Raw genomic sequence first — 26757 nt, 5'->3', positions numbered from 1 at the left:
AAATCTTAAAGATTCTGTGTTACATTAAATTATCCTCCCCCTAGCCCCAATGCATATATATATATAAATTAATAAAATCTCTGTATCTGACTCATGTGGTTCTGAGTTATTTTTATAATAAGGGTCTGACTCATTTTTTAAAAATCAAATGAGAACAAAATTCCTTCACAAAGATGATTCATTTACTGTTTAAAAGGTATATGAAAGTGGCCATTAGGGGGTGATGTTCCTAAAACAAAACTACCCCAAATGAATAAAATAGCTTCTATTCATGATTTTTCTCTTATTTTCATTGTGGTACGAGTTTTATCTTCAGCATATTCACTTGAATCATCCTCATCTATGCCAATGTAAGAACAGAACCTGGATCTCTACAATTGAACGTAACAAGAAGTAAAAAGAAAAGTCGTATTAGAAAAAGGAAATGAATAGACGTTATTTTGCGTAAAGTCTGCACTAAGTTAAAAGCTAAACCAGGAAGGAAGTTATCACCACTATGCTAGGTGGGAGTGCTTCAGTGACATGTGCTTGCTTTTGAGAAAATCAGAACTCTTCAGATTAGTACTAGGAATAATTACCATGTTTATTTTATGTTTACCTGAATTTTTCAAAATCCATGAAGGTGAGTGATCAGCTTTTAAACTAGCCTTTTATTTATTCTAAAGTCTGATTGCAATTGAAAAGTTGGCATATGCTTGCCTAAAAGCAATGGTTAGGATGCTGTACTCATGGACTTTGCAAAGTGTAGATTTTTTTCTTTAGATTTTTAACCAACAGAGTTTATTATATGTGGTAATTTGAAAGGAGTTTGTCATTCATTTACGTATACTGCAAAATTTTTGGTAACTATTTCCATGCAACTGTACTTTTACTATCTTCATTATGAAGAGAGTAGTTAAAGTACGTATGTTCTTTTACAGCAGGTACTCATATCTTAAAAATAACTTTTTTAAAGTTTCTAGACTTAAATGCCTATAAAACTTTGTAAGATTACTATCTAGTGTGAGGTGCTGTCTGTGAAAGAGATACACAGTGGTAACTGGACAAAAAGTAGAGTGCAATAGGTGTAACTGGGTGATCCTAAAGGTCAATACTGGATTTAGGATGAATGCAAAATATATGTAAGTTATGCATTCAGTGCTTTCTTAAAACAATTATTTATGGAAATAAATTAATATTAAAATAAGTTTTATCACATCCATTCCTAAGTAAGCTTTTGAATAGGCAAATGTTATAATAAAAAGCATCCATTTGACAAATGATGTGTGTTCCCAAGCATCATAAAATAAATTATTTATGAAGAATAATTTTCTGAAAAATATTTAATATAAAAATATATCCAGATTAGGTTACTGATATTTACATTTCTATTTTCACTAGCTACAATGAATAAACATGACAGTAACTAAAATATAATTTATAGATTTTTTTAGTTTATAAATGAACAAATATGGTAAGCTGTCATAAGTTTCAAGTATCATAAAATTGATGAGTCAGTTTAAGATGTTGGAATAATTAATGTTTTACCTCCATGCAAAAGTAATCAAAGTATTTGCTAGCACACACTATGCAAATAAACAATTACATGACTATTACCAGAAGAAAACATTGACCTCACTGTCAAACATCAAAAAGTAATCGTATTTTTCCATGATAACTTTCCTAGATTGCTCTTACTGGAGATGCTTTGTGCTGCAATAGTGTGATCACTGCAATTCTGATATCTACATATATGAACTTAATCACAGCATGTCTAAAATAAGATTGTGAAGTATATGAGCAGAATACAGCACAGTTATATTTGGAAAATTGGAATCATTGTCATATTTTGAATGTTCTAAAAACTATGTGACTATATAACAGACTGTATAACAATGTCTGAATTACATGAGAAAGTCAATATGTTGAACTACTTATTTTGAAAATTCCAAGGAATTTGGGTGTCTGATTCATTGAAAACCTTCTGTTGGAAACTGGTTTTTTTTTCAGATTTTGTGACAAACCTAAAATGTACAGAATCTGCTGCAGATGTTTCAAATTGCCGGTTACCCCATGATGCTTCACCACACAGAGTTGTTGTTGATCTTTGTGGTGTGAAACACAGTCACTGTATCGTCCTCTGTGAGAGGTTCCTAAATAAGCGGCAGAGACTGCCTAATTCCACAGGCTTTTCTAAGATCACTTTCATGTTGTGGGTACTCCAGGTTTTTAATATAACCTCTGAAATGGCAGGCAAGCAAAATATACAGATAGAAGTAAGTGAAAGTTGGATGTTTTATCCCAGGGGAAGTTCCAGCATTTATTTTCATTCCGGAGAGGGAATAAAAATGGAAATTTCTCATTAAACAGAAATTTAGGGGGAAATAAATTTGCAAGAAAACAAGCCTTCAAAATTTTATCAAAAGAATACAGTTCAGCATTGCCAAAAGGGAAATGTTCCCTTTATATTTGTAAAGCAACCCACTTGTTTGGTTACGAGTCATTGAACCTTTAAACGACATTGCTTTAGAGCAGGAGGTTGTCGGTTTGGAGTCTGATGCTCTCAATCCCAGCCCTGTCCTCTGGGTCCAGCTACTTGATGGAGTGTATCTCCTTTAATCTATCAGTTGTGTATTCCCCAACTTGTACTGTAGGCCTTGTATCTCCAATATTATGTGATGATGATAATTTCTATGAGGAAGTGATAAAAAACGCAATTTTATATACTGCTGAATTGATTCAAAACAGAATACCACAGATCAAATGAAAAAAAGGTCAAGCCAGTCTAAGATGAAATATTTATGATTTTCTTAATGGGACACAAGTTTTTTACAAATTCAGATCTTCCCTGTGAATAGTTTCATTTTAATGGAATTGGATTTTCTATGGAAAAACACCTTGTAAAGAGAGGCTTAATAAAGGCATTTCTTAATCACAGAACTTCCTAACATTAAGAATGCGGGTCACAGATCTTTGAATACAAAGCAGTTTCCTAGAGATACTTTGCATGGTTTTGTGTCAGCGATCCTGTTAACCCTTCAGGCTGTCTGTGTTCAGATGTTACAAACCCCTTTCCACGTTTCCAGTGATGTTTACATTTGGGAGGGTGCCTCCCAGGCCTCCAGTAAGGAGCAAGCGTCTTGTGGGTACGGCTTGCCGTCTGACGTGTAATCCACTGGGAAAGTCTAGTCTTTTTGCAGCCCTGCTTACAGTGTTCAACAATACATACCCCTCCCTAGAAAGTCCACCATCCTGTAGGTCGGAAGAAAATAAAGTTTACTGATGCTAGATCGTAACTTGAATGAGTTTCTCAGTAGAGATTTTTCAAGAGGATGGTAAGCACCCTCTCTAGCAGGACAGCATTCAGCCTTTTTCCACTCAGGTAACATGGCCTTTACATATGTACAACTGGCTCACAGGCAGCTCTGGAGCCTCTTTAGCAGTGTGTGAAGTCCAAAATGGACTTCATAGTGCTATATGTAGACTGCTGTCGCAGCACAGTCAGCGGATTTCCAAGTCTGTGTACAAGTTTCTTGGTGAAAGGGGTATGGTAGGGAATTAGTTGACCTTGAGTCCTGGAGCAGTGGTTTTAGACTGGTTGCCCAGATGCACACATGCCTTGCCATGAGAGCAGAGTAAGCATTCCATTTCTGCCCCTGGCTCATCTCCACAGAGAAGCTCTGCACAAAACGCCTCCTTCAGCTGGAAGAATTTGACCTCAAGAGCCTGCTCCACTCCAGGCTGTGTGGGTCCGATCGTAAGCGTTTCGAGGAAAATGTTTTGACTTGCCTCAGGGAACGATCAAGCCCTGAATTTTGTCTGACGTCTTTCCTTTTTGTATTAAAATGAATTATTTCCTTATCCGCATAGGATGTGTATTTTACATTTCAGTTTATTATGTTTTATAAGGAGTTTATGGCTTTCTGATGTAGTGTTAGTAAAGTGAAGATTACTGATTTTGGCGTTGGATTTTGGATTTTATTCCTGTATCCTGTCTGAAGTCCTTCACTGAAGTGTTTCCGAGGTCAGCCTGCTGCGATGCCAGCACAGGTGGCCTGTTGAAGGTGTTAGGTTGCAGCTGGGACTGGAGCAATTAAAGGCTATGTTTTCCTCTATATACATAAGGATTTATGAACCTATGACTCTAATTACTCAGAATGGCAGTTAGATGCAAAATTTCCACTTCATAGAGGTGCAAGGGTACTACTAGAATTGGAAGCTCAGCTACAAAACTATAGGTTAGTGCTGCGCCGACTCTGGGAAGTGGTTATTTGTATTCATAAGTACATATTTCATGTTGGGGTCCCAGATGTTTTTTAGTCTTTGTTTTTTTTTCACGTTGAAAAAATAGTTAAAAGTTAACTCAAGTAAAAATGCATGATTTGTACAATAAAGCCCTACTTTAATGTGGAAGACAGCTAAAGTAACACACATTAATAATTAATTTTATGTGGTTTTTGCTACTTACCAGAACTGCATTAATGTGCTCTTGCTACAGTAATTTGATATTGAAATTTGACTATGAATACCAAAACCAATGGTCATAATTAAGATTTGTGTTTGTTGACTGATTATAAGAGAATGTAAAGGGTGTGGTCAGAGGATTCAGTAGTGTTTCTGTTTATTCTCACTGTGTGATTTCAATATCATTGGAAAGAAAGTTTTCATTTTAATTATAGCTATTTTACAACATAATTGCACTGGTGCAGTACAACTGCATGGTTCAAGGGCTAAGTTCCCCCTCCAAACATGAGTGCTTTCATCTTCTTTTCAAGTACAGTCAAATCGAAGCAGCTTTGAAATAGGATTGTGACTAGATAGCATCACAAATTCAAGTTAGTAATACAAGAGTTTTCATACAATTCAGCAATAAAATCCATCATTGAGGCTGTGGGAAGACTCTGCTAGTTTTCTCTCACTTGTTGATGCACTCAGTGTGCTGCCATAACCCTCAACAAAGAAAGTGCATTTCATTGTAAGATGGGTAAAGGATCTGTTGCGTGATGCTTCCATGCATGTATTTGTCCAAGTGTCCTATATGACTGTATTGCTAATGTAGCACTCTCTTCTTTTTTACAGTTAACACTGTAATTGTGTCATGTGTGGATACCTGTTCATCCAACACCACCACTTTTCCACTTTGTACTTTTAACAATTCTTGCAAAAGATCAGTGCGACAAAGAAGAGAAAACTGGACTATTTTACTGAAGGCCATCGTAAACCATTCCAATTTCCAAAATATTCCATGTATTTGCCAGTCCTTCAGGAAGGAACAACAGTCCCATACTAAACACACAGAGTGTGAATCCAAGCAAGATGTGAATGTTGATCATCAAGGATCAGGGTCAGTAGCTAAAAAAAGTAAGTAGGGGAAGAGAAATACTTAATTTTGAAGTAGTTAATTACAACATAAAAGACATGTTTTTATTGGGTAGTTAAATGAAAATTATAATATGATTATAATATCTATGGGTTTTGCAAATCTATGAACTTTTTTTAGCTCCTCTTTGCATGGCTAGAAAATGCAGGTTTTATGCCAGATTCTCAATGGCATTCATTTCTGGCTGTCAGTGAAACATGTTGGTAGCAAAATGCTGATTTCTTTTCTTTGAGGATCTTGTATAAAATCATGGGTGGGGAGGTGTCATTATCTTCAGAAGGCTTTGTATTGGTCTGCAAAGAGGGTGCTGTGATAAAAGAGTGCCTTATCCAGCAGCCACCTGGAATATTTCTGTTGCAAATTTGACCTCTGCCAACTGGCTTTTATGAACGCTCATATCCCCATCTTTTATTCTTGTAATCTTGCTAAATTTTCTAAAATATTTCTTTTATTTTTTTGGTAAGGAATTGTAGTTTCTGACCAGTTTTCATGCAGAATTTGCTTTTAAATGTCATTGTGGAACTCCGTATGTTCAGTGCTGATATTATATGATGATAACTTGTGAGCAAGTATCTGAAGAACTAATTTGAAGAAATACAAGAAATAACCATTTTTTTACATATAGTCTATGATATCCTCAACTGTGTAGTATCAGAAATGGCCAGAATGTTTGATAAAAGGCAGCACTGGCCCACCAATATGTAGAAAAGTTCAGCACCATCCACATCATTTCAGATGTGCTATATACACTTGCAAAGTATCTGGAAACTTTTGGGAAAGAAGATCTTTCTTAATTTTGCTTTCCTAACATCATCAGCAACAGGGGCGGCAGGCCAAGTCCTGAACATAAGAAATACAGTTCTTTTCCAACAGCATCATTTTCTTATTACAAATCAAAAAATACATGGACAAACTCTGTTCTCAGTTATACAACTCTAACACTTTTGACAGTGTCTTACCTACCTATGGTTCTTGTTGACATTGTGCAAGTCTCACAGCTTGTGTGGTTTGAAGTGAAACAGGGACCTTCTGCAACTGATAGCAGATAGACTAGATGTACACTTCAAATCTCTATCATCATATGGCTTTTACTTGTTTTGTTTTTTTTTTTCATAGCCTGATTTTTGTCTCTGTTATCTTTGACAACAGGTGACAAAACAACAAAAAACTGAAAAGCTCTGAAGCTGGTAGTAAAGCAAAAAAACAGGCTATAATTTGTAGGGGAAATATATTTTGTTCAGATAATAACACTCTTTGGATCTGTTCAGAATAATTTTCCTTGGTATCATTTTGTCCATTTTATCATCGTCTATAATGTAAAAGTCTACTGTATGTTTTTGCAAGTGAGACAGAGAACTTATCTTGTTGTTCTTTCTGAGAGTTGTCTTTGTCTACCACATATTATATTACAGTTTTGTTTTAATTTTTACTTCCAAAAGCAAAAGACGCACTTGAAGTGAAAACGGAAGATGTTATTTATTTTTATAAATATTTTAATTTCACTACGGTTTCTGAGAAAGAAGAAGTAGAGCATAATACTTGCTACCTGCTGGAAGTCCACATCAACAATTCTACAGTTAGAGGGAGAAATGCAGCTGAAGAATACCTAAATCATTCCTGTCTAGTGGCAATGATGGAAGACCAAAATGACTGTATAAATATTTCACTGCAACTGAAGTCTCATGTGGAATGTAAGTTACAAAGGAGAGTCAGAATGGAAATCAAACCAGAAACAATATCAGTCTTGCAAAAAATATCCAGTAGGTAGTTCTCTGCTTTCATCAACCATTTGAAAGCATTTAAGTATTTCACAAGAAGAGAATATCATTTTGATCCTCCCTTAGTAAAAGACCATCTTTAGTAGGCAACTGACAGTTTTTAAAATGATTTAAAGCACGTTTAGCTGTGGCTTTCTTTTTCCTAGAAGCAATACAGCAAAGTAAGTGTCTGTACATTTTTTTTTACAAAAATTGCATGTATGACAAAACCTGGAATTACTTTGTTCCTTTCCCCTCCCTGATAATGGCATAACCCTGTTGTCTTGGAGGTAAATAAAAAAAATCCTGTTAACTTCAGTGGCAGAAGAACCAGGAGAAAGGTTTGACTTTTCTTAATGTACTGCAATATCCTACTATACAGCCTTACTACAGCACACTTAAAAAAGAAATATTCAACTGAACTAGGCTTAGTTTTCTCAGAGGACAGCCTGTCAGCTTTTTAAATTTCTCTTTGTGCTGCAGAATTTTTTTTGCTGATTGCCTGACCATGGTCAGGACTTCCAGCCCATCTATATGTAACACTTGCCATCTGGGAATTGCTGAATTATTACATTAATTTAGTTTTTTATGGCAAATTTTATGCTGTACCTTTGCTGGAAAAAAATACATGTTTTGGAGCTGGATAAACCTATGTTAGATAAGTCTAAGTAAAATCCTAGAGAAGAGAGGGCAACTTTTTTTTTTTTTTTTTTTTTAATAAGAAGGTCTAGCTACGAGAGGAGCATAGTTTGTAACTTGCCCTGGTAACTTGAGTCAAAACTGTGAGCTAACCACCCTTTGCTAAAGGAGATTTACCTGGGAAGTAGTTATCTCAAATTAACAATAAAAATTAACGATGCATCTTTTTTTCTGTTTACTTCAAAACAAAGCTAAAGAGGTGCTTGGGGCTTTGACTAGGCAAGGTTGATATACAAGTCATTACAAGTCACTACAAGATGGTGTAAAGTACTCTGTTTGAAAGGAGCCTAAATGACTGTATAAAAGATATTTTTAGTTAAAAATTAGGAGGGATGAGCTGTGCTTACCTCAAAGAGTCATGGGGTTATTGGCAGTTCCTTCATGACTCCTGAATGGAGAAGGTACACACAGGAAATTGATGTAGGTCTAATTATACTATTTTAAGTTAAGGAAAGAAAAACAGTGGTTTGGCTGTAGTCTGTAATTTGATTTTATATGAGTCATAGTAACATGGCTGGTTCTTAAAATAGTTATTTGACAATGCTAAGGTATGCATTAACATGCACCTACCAAAGAAGTTTGAAAGGTCTTTCAAACAACCAGGTAGGAAAGTTCCCCACATCCTTTCTTTGTGGTATATAGTCCTGGCTTGTAGTTACTGAACTAATTCCCTGTGGAATGTGGGTGCATTTCTGCAGCAGCTGTTGTCCGAAAGCGCAGCCTACCTCCTACACCTAGTCCCACACTGATTCCCCCCATGGCAGGTTTGGTTAAAAGAACTCCCCAGAGGGGTCTTGGTGGCATTTCCTCACTTTTTTATTAGAAAATTTCTACATATAGAATCTTACCTTCTCCCATATATGAAGATGGACCAGGAGGCTGAGAGTGCCAGTACAGGTCAGTGTCGGACAGTGGACCAATTCTTTCTGTGCTCCATCCAAACAAAGAAGGGATATATACTACCCTTGTTCTACCTTAATTATAAGTGTTGAGCATCGATGCATTTTCTTCCTGGCTGAGTTGCATATAGCAGTTTATAGAAATAGGAAAAGTTTTCATTCACTTAGCTATGTATAACTATTTCAGACATGGGGAGATAGATCCAGGTGAAAATGAAGCTAAATCTAGATAGGAAACTTAATTTTAAACAACAGAGAAGGCTGAAAGAAAAATTTTGTTCTAAATTTTCATCTGTGGGGATAGGCATGGTCCAAAACCCTACCAAGAGTGAATGTTTTGCTTTTCTCTGCCAGTGATTTCCTGCTTCATTTTACCTCTTCTACATTTTATGGACAGATCCAATGTGTATGACGAAGATCATTTGGATCACTATGATTCCAGTAGTTTTTGTGTTTACTATCTCAAGCGTCATCTACAAAATAGTCCAAGAAAATGAACAAAACTGTAAGTAACAAAAAGTTAATCTGCATGAATGTCTTTGCAATGAAAATGTATTAATTTACAATAACAAAGGTATGTATTATAAATGTGGTTCAGACACCAATATTTTAATTAGAATATGGTAAAAGCTTCTTATAGGCGGACTGAAATACTCAGATGATTGATACTATCACCTCTCACCTCTGAATGGTGTATGCAAGTCCAAGCTTGTCAATGGTGAACGAAATACGTGTTTTTTGACAGATGATTGGTGGACTATGATCCTTAGTGATACGAACTTCTCATTTGAGACTGATTTCAGTTGATAAAACAATTACAGTTGAACCTTGTTGAAGATCTTGAGCAGAAATACCAATGACCAATATAAGCAGATTGAAAAACCCTTTTCTTCCTGATGATTATTCATCTAGGTCATGGTCAAGAAAAATTACAGGATAGATATGAGGAGATATGCACTCAGCTGTCCATCCTAAAAACTGGTTATCTAAATTCAGCAGTGGTGTAATCCTGTACAGGTCAACCAAGCTGTGCCTTCGTAACCCCAGAGCTGAATTAAGCCCAGATAACATTTATTCTCTTTGCTGTTAACTTCAGCAAAGAAAATATTGCTGTGATTTCTGAATCAGTACTGTTGACTATTCCATGTGATTAAAACTTTGCTTTGAAAGAACTTGTCCATAGTACAGAGACTGGAACAATTGTTTCTACAGAATGTCTCTGTCAGCCAAGACAGGCTCTTCCTATGCAGTTCACTTGGGATACAGGCTGAAATTGGGATTTACAGTATTTCTTCTAGCAATATACAGTGAAGAAAGCAAGAATAAAAGTGTAGGAGTACCCTGAACTTGAGACTTTTGAGCAATCAAGATAAAGTCCCCTGCACAAAAACAATGCAGAAAATTGACTGCTTGTCAGCTGCTGGTCCTTGTTTTTCATCCCAAGTCAGAGGTAGGTGGTACAGGGAGCACAGCCCCTGTCATTAGTGAGAAAAGAGTGTTACTTAACCTGTTACCTGAGGTAATAGCTCTTAGTTGCTTTTGACAGCAATTTCCTGAGACTTGCTGCCTGTGTCAGCCCTGAGTGGGCAGAATGCCTCCAGACAACCAGCATTTAGTTGCTATTACCAGGCAGATAGATGTCCATTCCCCTTGTAGTCCAGAGCTGCCAAATGGAGACCTTGGTCACAGGGGTAATAAAAAAATGATAAGCCATACCCATACCCTGATCATCCTTACTGTATCCACAGGCAGTTTTGTAATGAAAGAGCAATAGGAGTCTAGCTTTAATCATAACTGAACAGAAGGAAGAAGAGTGCCCCCACACAAAATGTTTCTGTGATTTTTTTTTTGCATAATGTAAATATTTTATGCATATATGTTTCACGAATAAGCAAAATAGTTGCTTAAAATGGGAAATCTGTGCTCCGTCTCCCCGCTGATTAGCGAAACTCCTTACAAGATTATAATGGTTAAAATACATGATCTTTTACTTATTGCTAGACCCAAATTCTGAGACCTATTTTATCTACATAAAAATCCCATAAAGTGTCAATTAGGTCTTTATAAGTGGGCTATGAAATGCTCTAATTTAAAGGACTTCTATTTGTAATTTCAAAGCTACCTATAAGTGTCGTGAGTATGATTTTCTATGCTTTGAGTCATAACATCCCATTTTTAATGCAGAACTGTTAGTAGTAATGATTAATGATTTACTGCCTTTTTTCTTAAACATCAGTTTTCTATTAAATGCAGGTTTTTCAGAATTGTCATGGACACAATCAGGGAGGAAAAGATGCCCTTTTGAGGCTTCTTATTACTGACTGGCTTCTAAAATATGTTTTCTGTTGATAGACAATACTGGTTTTATTAGTTAAATTTACAATATATAACATTATAAACAACATCATTATGTTACTGACAAAAAGACAAGCACATAAAAATCAGATTTAAGGGTTGTGTTCCTTAAGTGTATATATTACAATGCCACCTTTAATTGCAAGTCTACATACTGCTTTTTTCAGTGCTGCCCAAAAACATAGCAAAATATTAGTATGTGCCTAAAACAGCTGCTAAGAGTTTTTACAGTCATAATTCAGTTAGCAGCTTTTCTTTTAATTTCTGAGCACTACTGAAAGCTGTTAAGAAATATGGAATTATTCATTTCCTCTTGAGACCTTCCAAGACATTCTGCTAGGCAGACTTTGAGACTCTCTGAAACATTAATGAAGTTATTTCCATGAGTGCATAAAATGAAATATCCAAATAAACTTGGTGCAGGTTACTACTGATCCATGACAAAGGACCTGTCCTGGTTTGAGGTAAAACAGAACCAATTTTGTTCAGTAACTTCGCTTCTTAGCTAGGCCTCTAGCTAATTAGAAATTAGTCATTTTGCCTTTTCCTTTCCACTTGTGTCTTACGACCCCTTCCAGAGCTTCCTTTGACATTAACTGTTACAGTGCATGCTTAGGGCTTCAGTGCTTTAGATCTCCACTGGCTATTCACAAAAAAATCATGACCTAAATAATGCTAATTTAATGAATTTCTTAAAGATGAAGTTTCCTAGTGTTCTTGAAAGAAAAAGATAAAAACCAATTCCGTTATGTAGAATTGAAGCAAGTCTGTCATCAGAAGCTGTCTGAGCTCCAAACTGCTGTCATTGTGGAACAGGGCTAACTATAACAGCTGCAATAACCCCACCAAGAGCACAGTCTTAAGAAAGCAGCAGGATGGAAAGACTGAGGAGTTTATGAACTGGGTGCTGAGGAACAGTCAGAGGTGTTTAACCCAGCTCTATCTTTCTCTGTGTGGTGTAGATTTTGTTCTCAAACTGTGCTTCCAAAGATGTACACCCCACACTTGCAAAGAGTGTCAACTTCCTAGGATGCCAGTACATTCCATCCTTGCTATTCTACTGTCAGCAGTGTTAGTCTGAACCTCTACTGGAACATGTACAATGTGTTTTCTTTAAAACAGATCGTAAACGCAGAGTAGCAGCAGTTTCTACTGTTCTGAGAAGAAAGAGTTTTACACATGCAAGAAGAACCATATCTGCTACTCAAACTCATCCTTTTCCTGGTAAGTAATATATAATTAAAATAAAAGCCTAATAAATCTTGAGGCATGAGGAGGTCAAGAAAGACCTTTTAAGTCTTTCCTGTCAGAGGATGCTTCAGGTTTGTTTCAGATTTACCTTGATCCTACACCGATTTGATCTGGCTTATGTTATGGAAACATTTTTATATCATAAATAAATAATTCTGATGATGAAACTAAAAGAAGACTTATGTATATCATGTGGGAATGCTTCTTCCAGTCTTCCAAATGTGTTGCATTAATGAATTTGGGTTTTTTTACTTCCTTTTAATTTTTGATGGTGTTGTGTGCCATGTTTGAGGTCTGGCAGCCGAGTGCTTTGTGTGCATATGAAAAGTATACAGACATGTATACGTGTATATATGCTCTATGCATTTATCACTCTTGACAAAATCTGCTACCAATGGATAGAATGGATGGCTCTAGCAGGACTCAGAGAATTATTCTGCCTGGAGAAGAGAAGGCTCCAGGAAGACCTTATTGCGGCATTCCAGTACCTGAAGGGGACCTACAGGAAAGCTGGGGATGGACTTTTTACTAGGGCATGTAGTGATAGAATGAGGGGAAATGGCTTTAAACTGGAAGAGGGTAGGTTTAAATTAAACATTAGGAAGAAATTTTTCACTTTGAGGGTGGTAAGGCACTGGAACAGGTTGCCCGGAGAAGTTGTTGAGGCCCCATCCCTGGAGGTGTTCAAGGCCAGGCTGGATGGGGCTTTGAGCAACTTGGTCTAGTGGGAGGTGTCCCTGCCCACCTAAACCATTCTATGATTCTATGATTATTCTGCTGGCACTTTATAGTCTATTTCTAGGGAAAAATTCCCACAAAGTACAATTTTCTAGTCTCAGGAATTAAAAAGTGGTCTTCTGAGAGTGGAGTGTGCTTAGCACAGATAAATTAAATGGTATGAGTAAACTCAAAGTTTTGGTTCCAGAGATTATGATTTGGTAACAAATCTATGTGTGCGGGGAAATGAGCAGCTGTAGCTCTGAGTGGTACTGATATTGCTGGAAGAGTCATATGCTTTAATAAAATCCATGGATTCTGGTTTCATGAAGGGAACTCTATCTTTAAAGAAGATTAACATGGTCATATAGAGTAATAGCTCTGAATGGCAAAACAACCACCCCCCCCAAAACAAGAACAACTACAAAGACAGCAAATGAAAAAAAAATGGTTTTAAATTTGGCTAGGCTTGGGTACCTCAGTGTTTGTTTTGTTCATTCTTCAGGAGTAAGAGGAGACTCAATAATTTCTCTCTACAACTCAGTAGCTCATGGCATTTCAATTTTACCTATGTAACAGTGAATAGCTCCCTATCTGTCTGAACTCTCCCGGGAGTACAATTTATGCTTCTTGCTTTTAAAGCACTAGCTACCTCTAAGATGTATTTATGAGCTCATTATTTTCATCCCGCAGGAAAGGAATTATCTTTCTGACATCTGTTGTCTTGAGTAGCTTCACTAATACCATACCTGTTTAATCAGCATGTTCACAATGGCATTTTTAGTGTTGTATATCCAAAGGCATATTTGATGATGAAGTTTTATGGAAATTCAAATCTAGTTTTACTAGATTTTACTGAAGAGAATAGGAATCATGTATTGGTTTGTCATTCTTACTTCTATGTTCCTCCTACTTCAGTCTACCCATTTAACCCAGAAAGATGCTTAGTTATATGAACTGATATAATCGGTCTTATTTTAATATGAAATTCCTTGATTTCACACACCATAATTCCAGTCAATCCAGTCAATTTCCTGATTTATATCAATATAATTTAAAGTGAAATCAAGACCATATGAAAAGTGCTTATTTTTTCTACAGTTGCTAAGTTTAAGATTTGCTACTGTATTGATGGATTATAAATAGCTATAGATGACTTCTTCGACAGCTCTTGATAATATTTTCACTATCATTACTGCATAGATTGGAATCTTGAAACAAAACATTGAGAACCATTGAAGACAATACAACTACCCTGGAATCCCACATAAGAGACTTTTATTGCAAGAATTTCTTTGAGGAGCTTTCTCAAATTGAATAAGCAGTAGAAGAGGTTTTGGAACAAATTAATAAATTAGTAATAGCAATTAGAAGGACTAGACAGTATTCCCCACAGTGTTTTAAAAGAACTCAGGTAGAAACTGCTAAACTGTCATGTGCAGCTTACTGCTTAAATCAGCCTCAGTTCCAGAGAAAGGGAAGGCAGCTATACTTACCCTGCTCTTATACCTTTCCCTTAGCCTACTTTCCCTAAACCACTTTAGTACCTTTTCCCCTACTAGCAACTGATTAAGTATAGCTATTCTCATATGGCTGTATCCTAAAAAAATTAAGCCTGGGGACATGGCACAGAATTATTTGTTGGGAGCCACTGTGTGTAGACTGTACACTACATTATTTAAAAAAAAAATGACATTGCGCAGGAAACATTCCATAAATCAGTAAATCAGGGCATTTAATACCTAGAGTGACTGTCTAGCAGGATCTTTTCACACTGTAGGTTTCATTATTATAACTATATGGGTTATACTTAAGTGTCAATTTATGTTACTAGAAGTTTACTACTGTAAATTCCCATTTAGACCTACTTTTCCTAACATAAGAATGACATTTGTTTTTTATTTTTTTTCCTATTTTTGAAAGAAGCATAAGGTCTACTCCCATTCCTGTGGGACCATGCAGACAGTGAATCATGTTATTAATATCATCATGTTATTACTCTAGTGTGTGGGCAAGCTTAGTTCAAATATAATGCCTTTTTCTTCATTGCTCAAAGGGTATACTTCTCTCATTTTCAGTGATACTCCATTGGCTCACAGAGTCACAGTTTGGTTCATTACATTTTAGGATACAGATACACGATTCCTTGACTCGCTTCTCTGGCTTGCAATAATGCAAAGTTAATTCTGATGGATGGTAATTTTGTTACTCATCCTGAAAGAAGGACATTGCAGGATCATGGTAACAAACAGGACTCAGAATAAAACCTCAGGGTTTCTGGCCTGCAGTTGTTTTCTGGATTGTTTAGACTTTGTGACATCCGTAGCATTTGATATAAGTGGGCCTGACAGCTGTAATTTGCACATAAGAAACAACAAGACAAATTTCCTCTCAGTCATTTGAATTCCTGTATTGTTTTCTGTGCTATCCTATTAAAATAATAGTTCCCCTCCTACAAGATTAGAGGAAATAGGCGAAATTCTGTCATCACTCTGATTTGTTGCTACAGCTTCAGGTTAGTTGACAGGTTGAAAATAGAAGCAAACACTGGCTCAGTACAGTCAGGGCTAGTGTCCCAGTGTCACTCGGCCTTGTATTTTGCAATACATTTTCTCTTTAGCAAAGAGGACAGACAGGATACATCTTCTACAGCATCCAATAGATGCAAAGCCAAGAAAGGAGAATTTTTTTTTTAATCTTGGCCAAGTGAAGCATCAACTGTTTGATTTCGAGCCTTCTTAGTTAGTTCTTGACATAGCTGAATAGTTGTCTTTTCCTCTGCGACTTAGATGAATATTGCTGGGAAAAACAAAGCTTATCACAGTATTCAATATTTAACACAGACATTCATGTTTCTGAAACACCACATTTCCACAGAAAAATGTGAAGCCTTATTACCACTTTATTTTTTTTTCAATTTTTCAGATAGGAGGGTAAAATCTATAGGATGCAGGTAATTTTAGGGAGCTTTTTATAGCCCCTGTATGTTTTCAGTAGACCATTGATGCACAAAGGGCCATTTCTCTGATTAGTTTGCGTGCATGCAGGACAGTGTTACACACGGTCTCTGAAGGGATAATCAGCCTACATTCCCATTCTCTCTAGGTTTGTCCTAAGGGTGAAACAAGATCAATTGCTATTTTTAAACTACCCCAGTTTTATTTTAACTTTGCTTTTCATATCCAGTTGCTTAATTACCAAGAAAAAAACTCCACTTTTTAATTGAATTTGTAAAGAGAGAAGCCTAAATGGTATAGGAAGCGGAGAAGGGCTGTAGCTACGTATAAGTGACAGAGTTCATCCTCTTGTTATGAACTCAGAAGAAAACCCATTTGTAGATTTCATAAGTTATGGATGGTCAGGGACAGGATGGACCTGGAGTTAAGATACTATTTTTGTTCTATGGTAGTTCTTTGAAAAATGCATTACCTCAACAACTCTGACTTCATTAGCCTGACAATGCTATTGCTGCATTTCTTTATCTGTATTCCAGTAAGATTATCATATCAGTATCTGTGCTGCCAGTGTGCTAAAGGCTTCACCACACCTTTCCCTGCTTCTGAGGTGCACGCTGTCAACTTTGTTAACAACTGGATGATACCCAGTATCTCTCCCTGTGTGTGTGACAAGTTAGCTGAGGCCACATCACTTGTTCCTGAGTGGCAATCTGGGCTGCCGTTATGTGAAAATGAGCCAGAAAATTCGCACCCTAAATTTCAGTTGATTCCACTTAACTGGCCAACTGTAGGTTTTTGAATTTTATGAAACTCTTAGTTAACCCTGAATCTGCATGCTTTTGTATTTACACTACTTGTAAAATTTCCAGGAGCAACACAGTTGCCCACCTTCAAGCTGCTTCCTAGGGAGACTTAGGTTCAGCATGTTGTAGTCCCACTAGAATCAAGAGGAAGTTAAATACAAAATATGGTTAGTACTTTCATGTATCTGCATCTCTAGGCACTGAAATCCCACTGAAGAACTGGCTGTCCACCTCTGCCTTGTGTTCACATAGGTGTCAGTTATTTTCAAACATACAGACTCAATGTTTAACACTCTACAGATGTATTTGCTGTTTAATAACATGGATAAAAATTATTTTAACTTTCAGAAGTGAAAACCAGCAAACAACAGATTCCACTTACTGCACAGACCACAAAGATACTGCCCATAATTCCCGAACATGAGCATTGTCATGTGGGTGCATCAACTGTAGAAGGTAAGTAAGTATCTTACAACTCCAATTATTCTGTTCTGCCTCATATTTTTAGAATTAATAGTACACAACATCTGCTCAAAATAAATTACTACTTCTTCTAGCCAAATATATGAGATGACAAATTGGAAAATGTGTTTTGTGAGAGCTGGGTGGCAGGGAAATAAAATCAATTTTCCTTCTGCTACTGAGAGTCATCTATAAACTAATGTGTTAGCCTTTTAAACTCTGTGTGTCCCTGAAGGCCCCAGTGCAAATTCTGACCCTATTTTACCGGCGTAGAATATTGTGTCCTGGACTTCAGCATGATGCTAGCATTTCTGACAAAGGCAGAGGAAAGAAGCAATTTGGAAATGATCTGTGAAGAGAATCAAGCGTTTGAAATAGTTTGTTGATCAAATTCCCCAAACAAAAGAAATCCACTGTCTGTCATTATTACACCAGTCAGAAGGAGTGACAAGAACTTGATTTCAGCTTGGAACTAAAATGAGTCTCCCACTTCTAACTTTTCCCAGCCCTTGTACTCAAGTAAATTGTTTCAGGAAGTCCAAATGTAAGGAAACAAGTCTGAAAAAAATGTGCAGTAAGAGCTACCTCTTCCTGGCAATACTTGTAATGCCTAGAAATGGAACAGGTGCTACTTGAATAAGTAATACAGATTAATATATCAACTGCATAGACAAGGTTATGGCTACTTGAACAGATTATATTACTGTTTATGATGCATTTTTTAGGTTGAAAGCTTAAGAAGGTCCTTCTTTGCATCTGTTTAAATTGGATGGAGTTTTATTGAAAACTCAATATTGTGTCCTGCTATCTTTATAATGTGTTGAAAAAATTGATGTACTGAAGAGTGGTTTGATTTTTGTGCTTCATGTGGAACCATAAATAATGGAGTTGTCTGTTGAGAGCAGAGCTAAAGAAGAAATTTTGAACTGACAAAAGATGAGGCACTGCCATAATAAATTAATAATTGATCTAGATTATTGTTTGACTTTTGAGAGAGAAGAGCTGAGTTCCAGGACAGTGTATTATAGTAATTAAAAATACTGACCACTTTTTAAGTGATCCCCATCTATAGGTCTTACGAGGACTTACAAAGATGAAAAGTTGTCATTATTGCTATTCTAAATGGAGAATATCAGGAGGCAGAGAAAGATAACATGACTTAGGAAGTCTCTGACATAGGTGAGAGCAGTTCTCAGATCATCTGAGTTCAGCTGTTTGCCATTTGGACATGACGATCTTTTGCTGAGTGATCAGGCCCTTTCCCAGAGCCCCATCAGCCCTTTCTGTAAGGCACTATCTTCCTTTCTGTGGGGACTCCTCCTCCTAACCCCTTCAGTACTAGACTATTTCTTTTTCTGATACCTGCCAACTGTCTCTCAGGTAAAGGTTTATCTTCCCATATCCCTGTCTGCCATGTACCTGCCTGCCTTAATTGTTTCCTGTGCGAGCATTTACTCTCAGGTTGAAAATGAGACATTTTTAAGGTTTTAATAGGATCTATTGCTAAGGGTGTGCTCACTAGTATTCAGTGCCTTTGTTTATACAGTATTATGGCTGATCACTAGCATGCTTTGTCCTTCCAGGATGTTGGGTTCACCAAAACTCATATTTTAGAAGCAGGGGAAAAAAAAGTTATGTCCCATTCCTGTGCAAATTAGGTACATTACATATCCTCAGAAACCCCAAATACCTTGTTCCAGTGCTGCACTGTACAGAAGCAGGCTTGTTTTCCTGGTCATAATGCAGTCTTCCTGTCAGAAGGACTGCTGGCAGTGGATGTGATATGTGGGATTAATGCCAAATACGTGAAATTGTAATGTTACGTGACAGTATGTGGAAAGATTATTAAAGAGTGTGGCTGGAGAAGCAAGAACTTAGATCTAGATCTTGCCTTTCATCACATCGGATTTTGAATAACATTTCTCAAAGGAATGCTGTCTCAAAGCTAATTACTCTGTGAAAATAATAAAAGCACTCTCTGCTTTAGTTTTGCTTCACTTCCTGTGAAGAAACACTTCCCCCTTCATCTGATACGGTGAAATTCAACTCATTGCTACTTGTGTTTGTGGGTGGCTCAGTGGGTAACGACGCTGCAGTTACAGGAAAGCTTGCTAGCTAGAAGTCCCTTTGGTTACTTAGGCTTTGGAAGGAGATTGTGGTCTACTTTTCACATGAGTGCTAGGTTTGTCTTTATGAACACTCTAGAATGCTTTTAAAGACTAGTTTGCTCAACAGGGAGGAGCTGGCTGCATTAGAAGTGCTGCATATGAACAGCTGAGTACTGAGACCGAAAAAATGCCAAGATTATTAGATTCCCAGAGTTGACAAAGACAGTTGTAGACTCCATCAACTTGATAAAACCTGTTTTTACCCCAAGAAGGATGTGGCATGGAGATAAGTGTGTACCAGGAACTTCCTGATCAAAAAGCATCATCTTTGTATTATACTACCTGTTGCTTCCCTGAAGCACATATATTTCAGACTACTGATACAAGAGCGTCAAACAAGGAAGGGTTCTAGCCTGAGGTAGAAACTGTGAGAGCTCCTCTGGGGACAGTGCTTACATCTGCCCTTCTGTGCTTCAAATCTGGCTTCAGTCCTGTTGGTAAGAGTTGCCTCAGTGTCTGCCCTGGGCCAAACAGGCAAGATGGGGACAGACAAACCACTTTTGAGTTGTGCTTTTCCTGATTTCCAGCAAGCCGAAGCTGCACTCAGAGAAAGCATTAACCACAGCACAGAGTGTTTATTTGATTTCTGTGTAAGCAGGCAAGCTACACAGTAGGTTTGGTAGGCATAACAGCAGCTGTAAGGAGGAAGAAATGGAAAAGCAAGGCTGACTCTTATTGTTGTTATTGCTACTGAGCTGGAGAACCTTCTGATGGCCCTTAACCCAACACATTGAAAGCTGAAAGGCTCCACAACATTGTTTTTAGCCACAGGAATTTAGTAAGTTAAAATCCAGATTGGACAGGAGAGCAAAGTATAAGGCATATAATTTGCTCGTTGTTCCAATCTACGACAGGGAAGTATTTGTCTTGCTAAGAGATGGAGGGAGATCAATAATCAATGACATATTGCTATTTTCTGCTGAATTTTTCTTTTTATGTCAGAAAAAGACATGTTTCTTTTTATGTTTGTTTTTTTTAAAAATGTCTTTATATTTAAGACAATACTGTTGATTGTAGAATGTAAGTATATTGATAAACGTAGGACCACACATGTGGCCATACACATGTGCATAGTCAGGTTTATCAATATACTTATATCCTGTGTGTGCGTATATCTATATGTCTGTTTGTGTGTGTATTTGTGTGTGTGCGCATGGAGATGCGTGCACATACATGCTCCATTGCTTGCTGTTCATTGGTTACTATCACACTGACAGCTAATTCAACTAATAAAAAAATGTACCAACTTCTGCACTCATACCTTTGCCAAAGGGGAATCTTCTCAGCATAGGTCACTTAATGTCTTTGTGTATTTTCATGGTAACTATTATTATTACATTTGAGTGCTGAAGTTAAGAATCCTCCTCTGTTTCTGCCATCTTTCATTAAACCACCATATTAGCAACCATCCTGGAAAAAATGAAAATGGAAAAAATAAGCCAAGTCTCTCAAGTGCTTTAAGACAGTCCCCTCTTTACATATGATAGTTGTAGGTGTGTTTCCTTAGTGCTGTCAAAAGGTGACATTAAATACTGTAAATTTCAAGGCTGATGTTTATTTAGATAGGAAGCACGAACATTTTATTCAGGACAAATATTTGCATTTGGAGGCAATGCTGTTCAGGGGACAGCATGCTAGAATAAGGCTCTGGAGACCCAGCTTTTTCTGTCCCTGCTGATGATACCTCATTACTGTTTTTTACCATGGTTAATAACTGTTTATCCTCAGCTAAACCAGAGATTGTCTAGTGCTTTTAACTTACAAAGCACTACTTGCATCAACGGGTACTTTTAACTTTAAAAGCACTACTTGCATCAACTATTATTTTTTAGCAGCTCTGAAATGATGTGGGATATCTGGGTCTACTTTTTTTTTTTTTTTTGGTGAATACTCTCTTCTGTGACAGATGAAAAGACAGAAACAAGAAGCTGGACTGATAGCAAGAAATCTGGGAGAGCAGACCAGAAGGATAAATACTGAATCTATATTGAAGTGAGGCTACTAGCTCCCTTTACTTAAAAAAATGCAGCATGTGAAACCATGAGGACTAACATTTCTGAATGTACCTGATTCAATGGCCATCATCTAAAAACAGTGGGGGCAAAGAATTATTGGAGTAAGAAATAGAAGTGGGCAAATGGAAGTCAAATCCTCATGCCCATTAAAACACCCATATATATATGGTGAACAGTCTATCTGAAGGTATTAGAGCATTCGGCAAGGTGATCTTGCTGATGGTTATCCCTGAAATCATTGTTACGTAGGGAAGGTTTTGGCTAAACTTGAAGCCCTTGGAGGCTTAAGAAAGCCTGTCCCAAGGAGTGACTTCTTTCTGTGTCTGTGTGCTGCCCCTGTGGCAGTCTGTCTTTCCCCAGTGGTGAGGCCAGGGGGAGTTCAGGCAGGCTGGCTGTGCACATCTCACTGGCGTCTTCCATACCAAAGATGCACTTCAGTGTTGGGGCAGAATAAAAGTCACATGCCTATAGCATGAAGAGTAATTGTGAGCCCTCTGCTGCAGTACTTCTGTCCCCTGCCTGCTTAAGGGGAAGCAGCATTGTATTCTCTTAATCAAAAGGAGCATTAATGGATTTCATGAATGACTAGGGACAGAACGATGTTCTCTCTTATTTGGGGAAATTAGAGATGGATACAGACCTGACAGTTCCTGGATGAAGTGCAGGAACTTATGAGGAAAGAAAGAAGGAAAACTCAGTGTCTTAAAGCCAACTGTTATGGCCTCTTTTTTTTTTTTTTCGTAAAAAGTGTCCAGTGTAATGCTCTGAGCTGTTTTTAGATCAAATTCACACAAATTGGTTGCTATTACCCCAAACAATTTATTTACTGCACCAGTCGCTTTGATGGTCAATGCCCCAAGGACAAGACGAAACAGTCTTAGTGTCTTGCCTCCCTTTAATTCTCTTCATGAAACCAGTGGACGTGTCAAAGGCTGCATAAAAGCTAATGAAAGTTCCACATCAGCAATTGCCAGCGATTTTTAGTACACTGCCTTTTGCCATCAGCACTTCCATCTCTCTCTGTAAAAAGCTTTGAGATCCTTGAACACGTCAGGTGCTTCACATCTCTGTATTTATTTCTGAGTGACAGTGTAGCTGTATAGTTAGGTAAGACAAGTTGGTCTCCCAGTGAATACAGAATTTAAGGCACAATCTTATCTTCAGGTGAAATGGATTCTAAAACTGGAACATAAGGTAGTGTCCTGGTTTGTGAGACACAGGACTAATTTTTCTTCTAATACTTGGGAAAACTGCACTTTTAGAAGACTCCAGTGTCTGAATTTGTGAAAATATTTACTTTACAGCCAGCTATGGTGTGTGGGTCTCAAGGTCTCAGTGTTTTCAAGCTAGCCAGATGCAGGGATGAGGAGGAGCGAGACCTGGGCACTTGACCCAAGCTCGACAACAGGATTATTTCATACCATCAACGTCACACTCATTATAAATGACAAAGTTTGCTGTGAAGCTCTCTCCCTTGATGGCTGCCATCCTGAGAACTTCATGCCCTGGTGCCAGAGCCCTGAGGCCTTCCCTTCCTCCTGAAGCTGTAGCACTTGCAGTGTCCGACATTTGCTGTCCACTGCTGGGAGTGCACAGCTTCCTACTGATATAATTGGCTGAGTATAATCTTTGCATATTCTGTATTGGTGTTGGGATCAATATCAGTTCTTTAGTTCTGTTAATGTTAATTATCTAATCTTATTCTATTAAATCTGTTTATACTTCAGCTCCCGGGTTTCCTTGTTTTTCCTGATTTCCCTTTCCCAGGTGGGGAGGGGTCATCAGGTGACAGAATGATTGTCTAAATGACAACAAATTGTTATGGGTCTCTCAAAGCATAACAGGTAGATGACAGGTAACTGACAGAGAGGATGCACAGGGGAAGAATGTGTATGGCTAAAAAGGTGAAAACCTCTTTCACAGAAATTTTAAAATAAAAGAAGTTGATGGGTCCCCTTCCTCTCTTACAACCTAAAAGCACGTGGACACGAAACCTCCCATGTGGGGTGGCTGGCACAGGAGATCAGTAACTATGTGTGAGAGGCTAATTCCTATCTAGCTACATTGAGTAACATCACTGCTGTTGTTTTCCAAGGACACCCTCCTCTAGCAATTTAGAAATTATGCAGAGTCCAGTCTAATACCAGGAAAATTCAATGCAGGTCCGCCTAGGGTATTATCCGGTCTTCGGCTCAGGCCCCCGCTGCCTTCCTGAAGAGATCTTTAAATGCAGAACTTTGCATTGCAGAACTTCGAGCACAAACAGAAAGGGCAACTAAAAATATTCTTTGCCTGCTTTTTCTTATGTCATTGTGGCTCTACAAAAATGTTTTCATATTTAAAAGAATCCCTCTCTCGTCTGTCTTCGAGCAAGACGCCCACACAAACAACAGAAGATACAAATTATGCAGGGGAAAACAATGAAACTCATAGCTCAAAACATTCTAGCAAAGGCACATACTGGGTGTACTCAGCAGCCAGAGGAAGATTACAGTTAAGCTGTTTTTATAAATCATGCATGTATTTGTAAAGAACAGTAGGTGTGATTTTAAATTGCTGGGATCCTTCCAATTATCCTTTTGACACTTTTTCTGAAAAGCATCATTTCAGTGCTCAGAAGCGATAGATGTACTGTGGTTAAAGTCATGCTTGTGTGATGCTGCTGAAGGCAGTTCATACCAGTGCTAACATACTGGGTTTACCAGTTGGCCATTTTTGTAAGACACCATTTTTCATGCTTTCATGAATTCCTGTAGATAACTAAGAAAAAAGATTCATGCCCACATGCAGCTTTAAATTGTTTTCAGGACTGCATGCAGTCACTCGATCACATATTTATTTTTTAACTATCATGAAAGATAATTCCTCCTCTGTTTCCGCTTCCATAACAGATTCAAGTCTTAATCATACATTAAAACGAAAACTCCTCTAAGTACCAAAGAGCTAACGGAATCAGATTGCTGAGCATAGTACAGGGTACTTGGCACAATTATTGGGCTCTGCATAAAATGCATGCCAGGATGCATTTCTTTTCAAAACAGATACGTGGAGGATTTTGAAGGGAGGCACTCCTGCTTGCTTGCAGAACTGGACTGTAATAGGCATTGTGGAGACTGTTTAAACCCCTTGTTCCATTAGCAGGCATCAATTTTTGATGCATTGTATCCTGCCTACACTTGTCATTTTCTAGCTCACTTCAGCAGCTGCTGCCTCCAGTATGATTTCACAGCCAAGGAACACTTCTTATCCCAGTTCTTATGATGTACAGGAAAAGGGAGACAAATATTGTTATTGGGCCTGCAGCTACATGAACTACCAGAATGGGTGACAAGCTACATTTGCTTTTCCACTCAGTGTGAGAGTAAGAAGTACAGAAATCCTGCACTTCCTCCCCTTCCCGGCATTGTATAGTTCCCTAAAAATTAAGATGAGCTTGATCGGGATCTGGGCATTTTCGTATTTCAAGGTTCCTCATCACATGCTATTCTGGGAGCTGCAGTCCAAATTTCAGAAGTCTCACTGGTGATTACTGAGGAGATTTTTTCACTTAGGAATCTGGAAAAAGCTTCTCTTCTTTCATTATTTCCAAATTTGTCCTACTGTATAAGAGTATAGTACAGGAAATGCAGTTGGGTGCAATTCTTCCGTCCAGCTGGTGGTTTGGATTGGTCTATTTTTATTTTTTCCCATTAGGATAATTTAGCTTATTTTGGCTTAGTGGCAGTTAGACCTTGTTAATAGCCCAAATTTACTTCTGAACACTCTGCTGCAGGTGGAGTAGTTCATGAAGAGATGCCCAAGAGCTGACACAGAGCAAGAGATTCTGGAGTGGAGGCGGATCTCACACAGAACTCTTCTCCCCTTGTCTAGCTATCAGTTATTTGAAGGAAAGAGATCAGTCACCACCTACCTTGAAAAGACAGTTCCAGACTGAACCCTATGGAGACAGTCTGCAGAAACCCATTTTGAGACAGTTGAGGGACATGCTTACCAGAGCTCTCTAGCCAGGTGGATGTGGTGAATCCTATCTACAGCAGCTTGTGGCTCTGCCTGCTCTTAGGTTGCCACACTTCTCGGGAAGGGAATAAGTCCAGCGCTTCTCACTCAGGTTCCTGTGTCATAGTCTTGTGGGGCCACCCATCCTGCTGGCAGGTACCATTCAACCCCCTACCTATGGAAGGGGGGTTGGAACTCGGTGATCTTCAAGGTCCCTTCCAACCTAAACTATTCTATCATTCTATGATTCTTAGGTCTTTTGCTCCAATCTGATGTGTATCTTCTATTATGGCTGCCTCTTAGTTACAATGTTGTTTTCATTTGCAATAAAGAGGAGAATTCATTACTGTGAAAGTCAGAATCACAGAATCACAGAATTTTCAGAGTTGGAAGGGACCTCTAGAGATCATCCAGTCCAACTCCCCTGCCAAAGCAGGATTGCCCAGAGCACATTACTCAGGACTGCATCCAGGCGGGGCTTGAAAATCTCCAGAGAAGGGGACTCCACAACCTCCCTGGGCAGCCTGTGCCAGTGCTCTGTCACCCTCACCGTCAAGAAGTTTTTCTGTGTATTTGAACGGAACTTCCTGTGTTCTAACTTGTGCCCATTACGCCTTGTCCTGTCACTGGGAACCATTGAAAAGAGCCTGGCTCCATCCTCCTTCAACCCACCCTTTAGATACTTGTACGCCATAATAAGGTCTCCCCTCAGTCTTCTCTTCTCCAGGCTAAAGAGTCCCAGCTCTCTCAGCCTTTCCTCATAAGGCAGATGCTCCAATCCCTTAATCATCTTAGTTGGCCTTCGCTGGACTCGCTCCAGCAGTTCCCTGTCCCTCTTGAACTGGGGAGCCCAAAACTAGACACAGTATTCCAGTTGTGGCCTCACCAGTGCAGAGTAGAGGGGGAGAATGACCTCCCTCAACCTACTGGCCACACTCTTCCCTATGCAGCCCAGGATTCCATTGGCCTTTTGGCAACAAAAGAATAATTTTAAGATAAATTAGGAAAGACTGCTTTTTAACCTCCTCTTTTTTTCTGGTATTGTTTTCTTTAGTTTCAGATGTTGCCATATGAAATATGATTACGATTGGATGAAAGAAGATACATCACACACCACAGAAGAAAGCATCTCCGTTTCTGGTTTGGGGAACTATGTTACCTGTCCTTTCATGAGAATGTCATCTATGCATTTGAGTGGAGAAGCTCCATTTTATCGATCATCAGAATTGTTTGATATTAAGAAATTAAGAATGATGAACAAACATGTTTTGCTGTAGAATTAGCTTCAGTAGGATAGTATAGATTTCACATCTATTTTC

General features: G+C 38.1%; 1 protein-coding gene across 1 annotated transcript; it reads left to right on the top strand.

Annotated features, from left to right (window-relative positions):
- Positions 1–522: 522 nt before the first annotated feature.
- TMEM156 (transmembrane protein 156) lies at positions 523–17532 on the top strand (the record flags this gene model as incomplete). Its single annotated transcript, XM_082483099.1, has 7 exons — positions 523–622; positions 5059–5340; positions 6799–7050; positions 9112–9219; positions 12192–12293; positions 17146–17253; positions 17495–17532. The coding sequence occupies 7 exons, from the start codon at positions 523–525 to the stop codon at positions 17530–17532; spliced, it is 990 nt and encodes a 329-aa protein (XP_082339225.1).
- Between the last annotated feature and the right edge of the window lie 9225 nt (positions 17533–26757).

The sequence above is a fragment of the Vanellus vanellus genome (genome assembly GCF_965231255.1).
Source record: "Vanellus vanellus genome assembly, chromosome: 4".
Lineage (NCBI taxonomy): Eukaryota > Metazoa > Chordata > Aves > Charadriiformes > Charadriidae > Vanellus > Vanellus vanellus.
The sequence above is the reverse complement of the archived record's forward strand: the minus strand, read 5'-3'. Positions and strand labels throughout refer to the sequence as shown.